General features: G+C 40.4%; 1 protein-coding gene across 1 annotated transcript in view; it reads right to left on the bottom strand.

Moving 5' to 3' along the window:
- The window catches only part of RYR3 (ryanodine receptor 3), a gene marked incomplete at its 5' end in the record, with an annotated part of 211,225 nt that overhangs the window by 54,157 nt on the left and 155,724 nt on the right, over positions 1–1,344 (bottom strand). Inside the window, 2 exons of the mRNA XM_008584044.1 lie at positions 898–957; positions 1,249–1,344. Coding sequence (XP_008582266.1) covers positions 898–957; positions 1,249–1,344 — 156 coding nt within the window. The remainder of the gene's footprint in view (positions 1–897; positions 958–1,248) is intronic.

Genomic DNA, 1,344 nt, shown 5'->3' with positions numbered 1-1,344 from the left:
TTTTTTTTTTTTATAAGAGCTTGTCTTCAGGAAAAGACTATTAGCATCCCAGACCATATTTTAGGAAGTGGAAACTCTTTAAGTGGCTTCACGGTTGTCTCTGCAGGAGATTCCTGGATTTCACCAGTTCAAGGCTAATTTTATGCGAGTTTATCTCTCTGCGTTTATGCACAGCATGGCAATTAGGTCTCACATTCCTCTTCCTTTAAGGTTATTAAAAATCCCACCCCTTTAGATATATATTTGGCTTGGAGAACTCCATGAGTTTTCCCATCAGCATCAACTTCTTCCCATTACTGTGATTTAGAGTATCTTCTTTTTTATGGCACCTGGGATTTCTTTGTATTGCCTTTTTTCTAGTATATTTTTATCCACCATTCCTATATGTTTTGGGAGGAAAGGAGAGGCTTTTTGTGTTGGCTTAGATCTCCATCTTGGAGCATAATGTATCTACGCAAACAGTTGTTCAGGTTCACAGGCTTGGATTTCTTTTTTTTTTTTATTATACTAACTCAGACACAAAATATTTAGTTTCAAAATCTCTCTCGAGCAGGAGGTGCTAAAACTTCCCCTAGGTGTGCATTTCACTGTTTAACAAGTCTCACAGTCAATACATTCTGGGACCTAATCTAAATCCCCCCTGCTATAGCTTGATGTTCACCAAATAGGAAGTGAGAAGATATGCTCTACTGGATGCCTCTTTGTACCCTCTTTTGTAATAGCAAAGGATAGAACAAAAATTAAGGGCAGAAAGCTGGTCCTACAAATTAAACACAAGTACTCCAAGACTGGTTTTAGAATGCATTTCAAAAACATGAGTAAACTACATGGGAGAATTGAATCCTGCAGCCAGAAGGAAAGCTTGTGTGAGTTTTCATGGTCTTCCTGTGGTATCACCTTTTCCTGCAAATGCAAGTTATTCCGCAGATGTTCTTTGACCTCTTCATCTGTGTCCCTCTGTGGAAAGAGATGTTAAATTTTATTCCTAGAGATCACTGTGGAAATGTAAAGTAGGGTACAGGGATGCATAGGCAGTTGGGCTAGGATCAGTGCACAGTTGGGCTGCGATCTTTATTAGAAGAACAAAGAAGAAAAATTAGAGACTTGTCCCAAAGGGCACACATTAACTCCCAAACTACCTTTAAAAATGAGGGCATGTTGCCTCTGTACACCTTGGTTTCTATTTAACCCTCCTATCATGACCACCACCTGTGTTGCATGCTCAGCCCAGGCAGACAGGCAGCTTACATAGCTATATCGTGATTTTGCGAGGGAGATCAGCTCCTGATCTCCTGGAGTGCACATATTCAGGCCAATAGGCAGCATCTTCTTGAGTGCAGCCAC

This window comes from Galeopterus variegatus, unplaced genomic scaffold, assembly GCF_000696425.1.
Source record: "Galeopterus variegatus unplaced genomic scaffold, G_variegatus-3.0.2 Scaffold3133, whole genome shotgun sequence".
In the NCBI taxonomy this organism is placed as follows: domain Eukaryota; kingdom Metazoa; phylum Chordata; class Mammalia; order Dermoptera; family Cynocephalidae; genus Galeopterus; species Galeopterus variegatus.
Note: the sequence above shows the minus strand (reverse complement) of the source record. Positions and strands in the feature narration are given on the sequence as shown.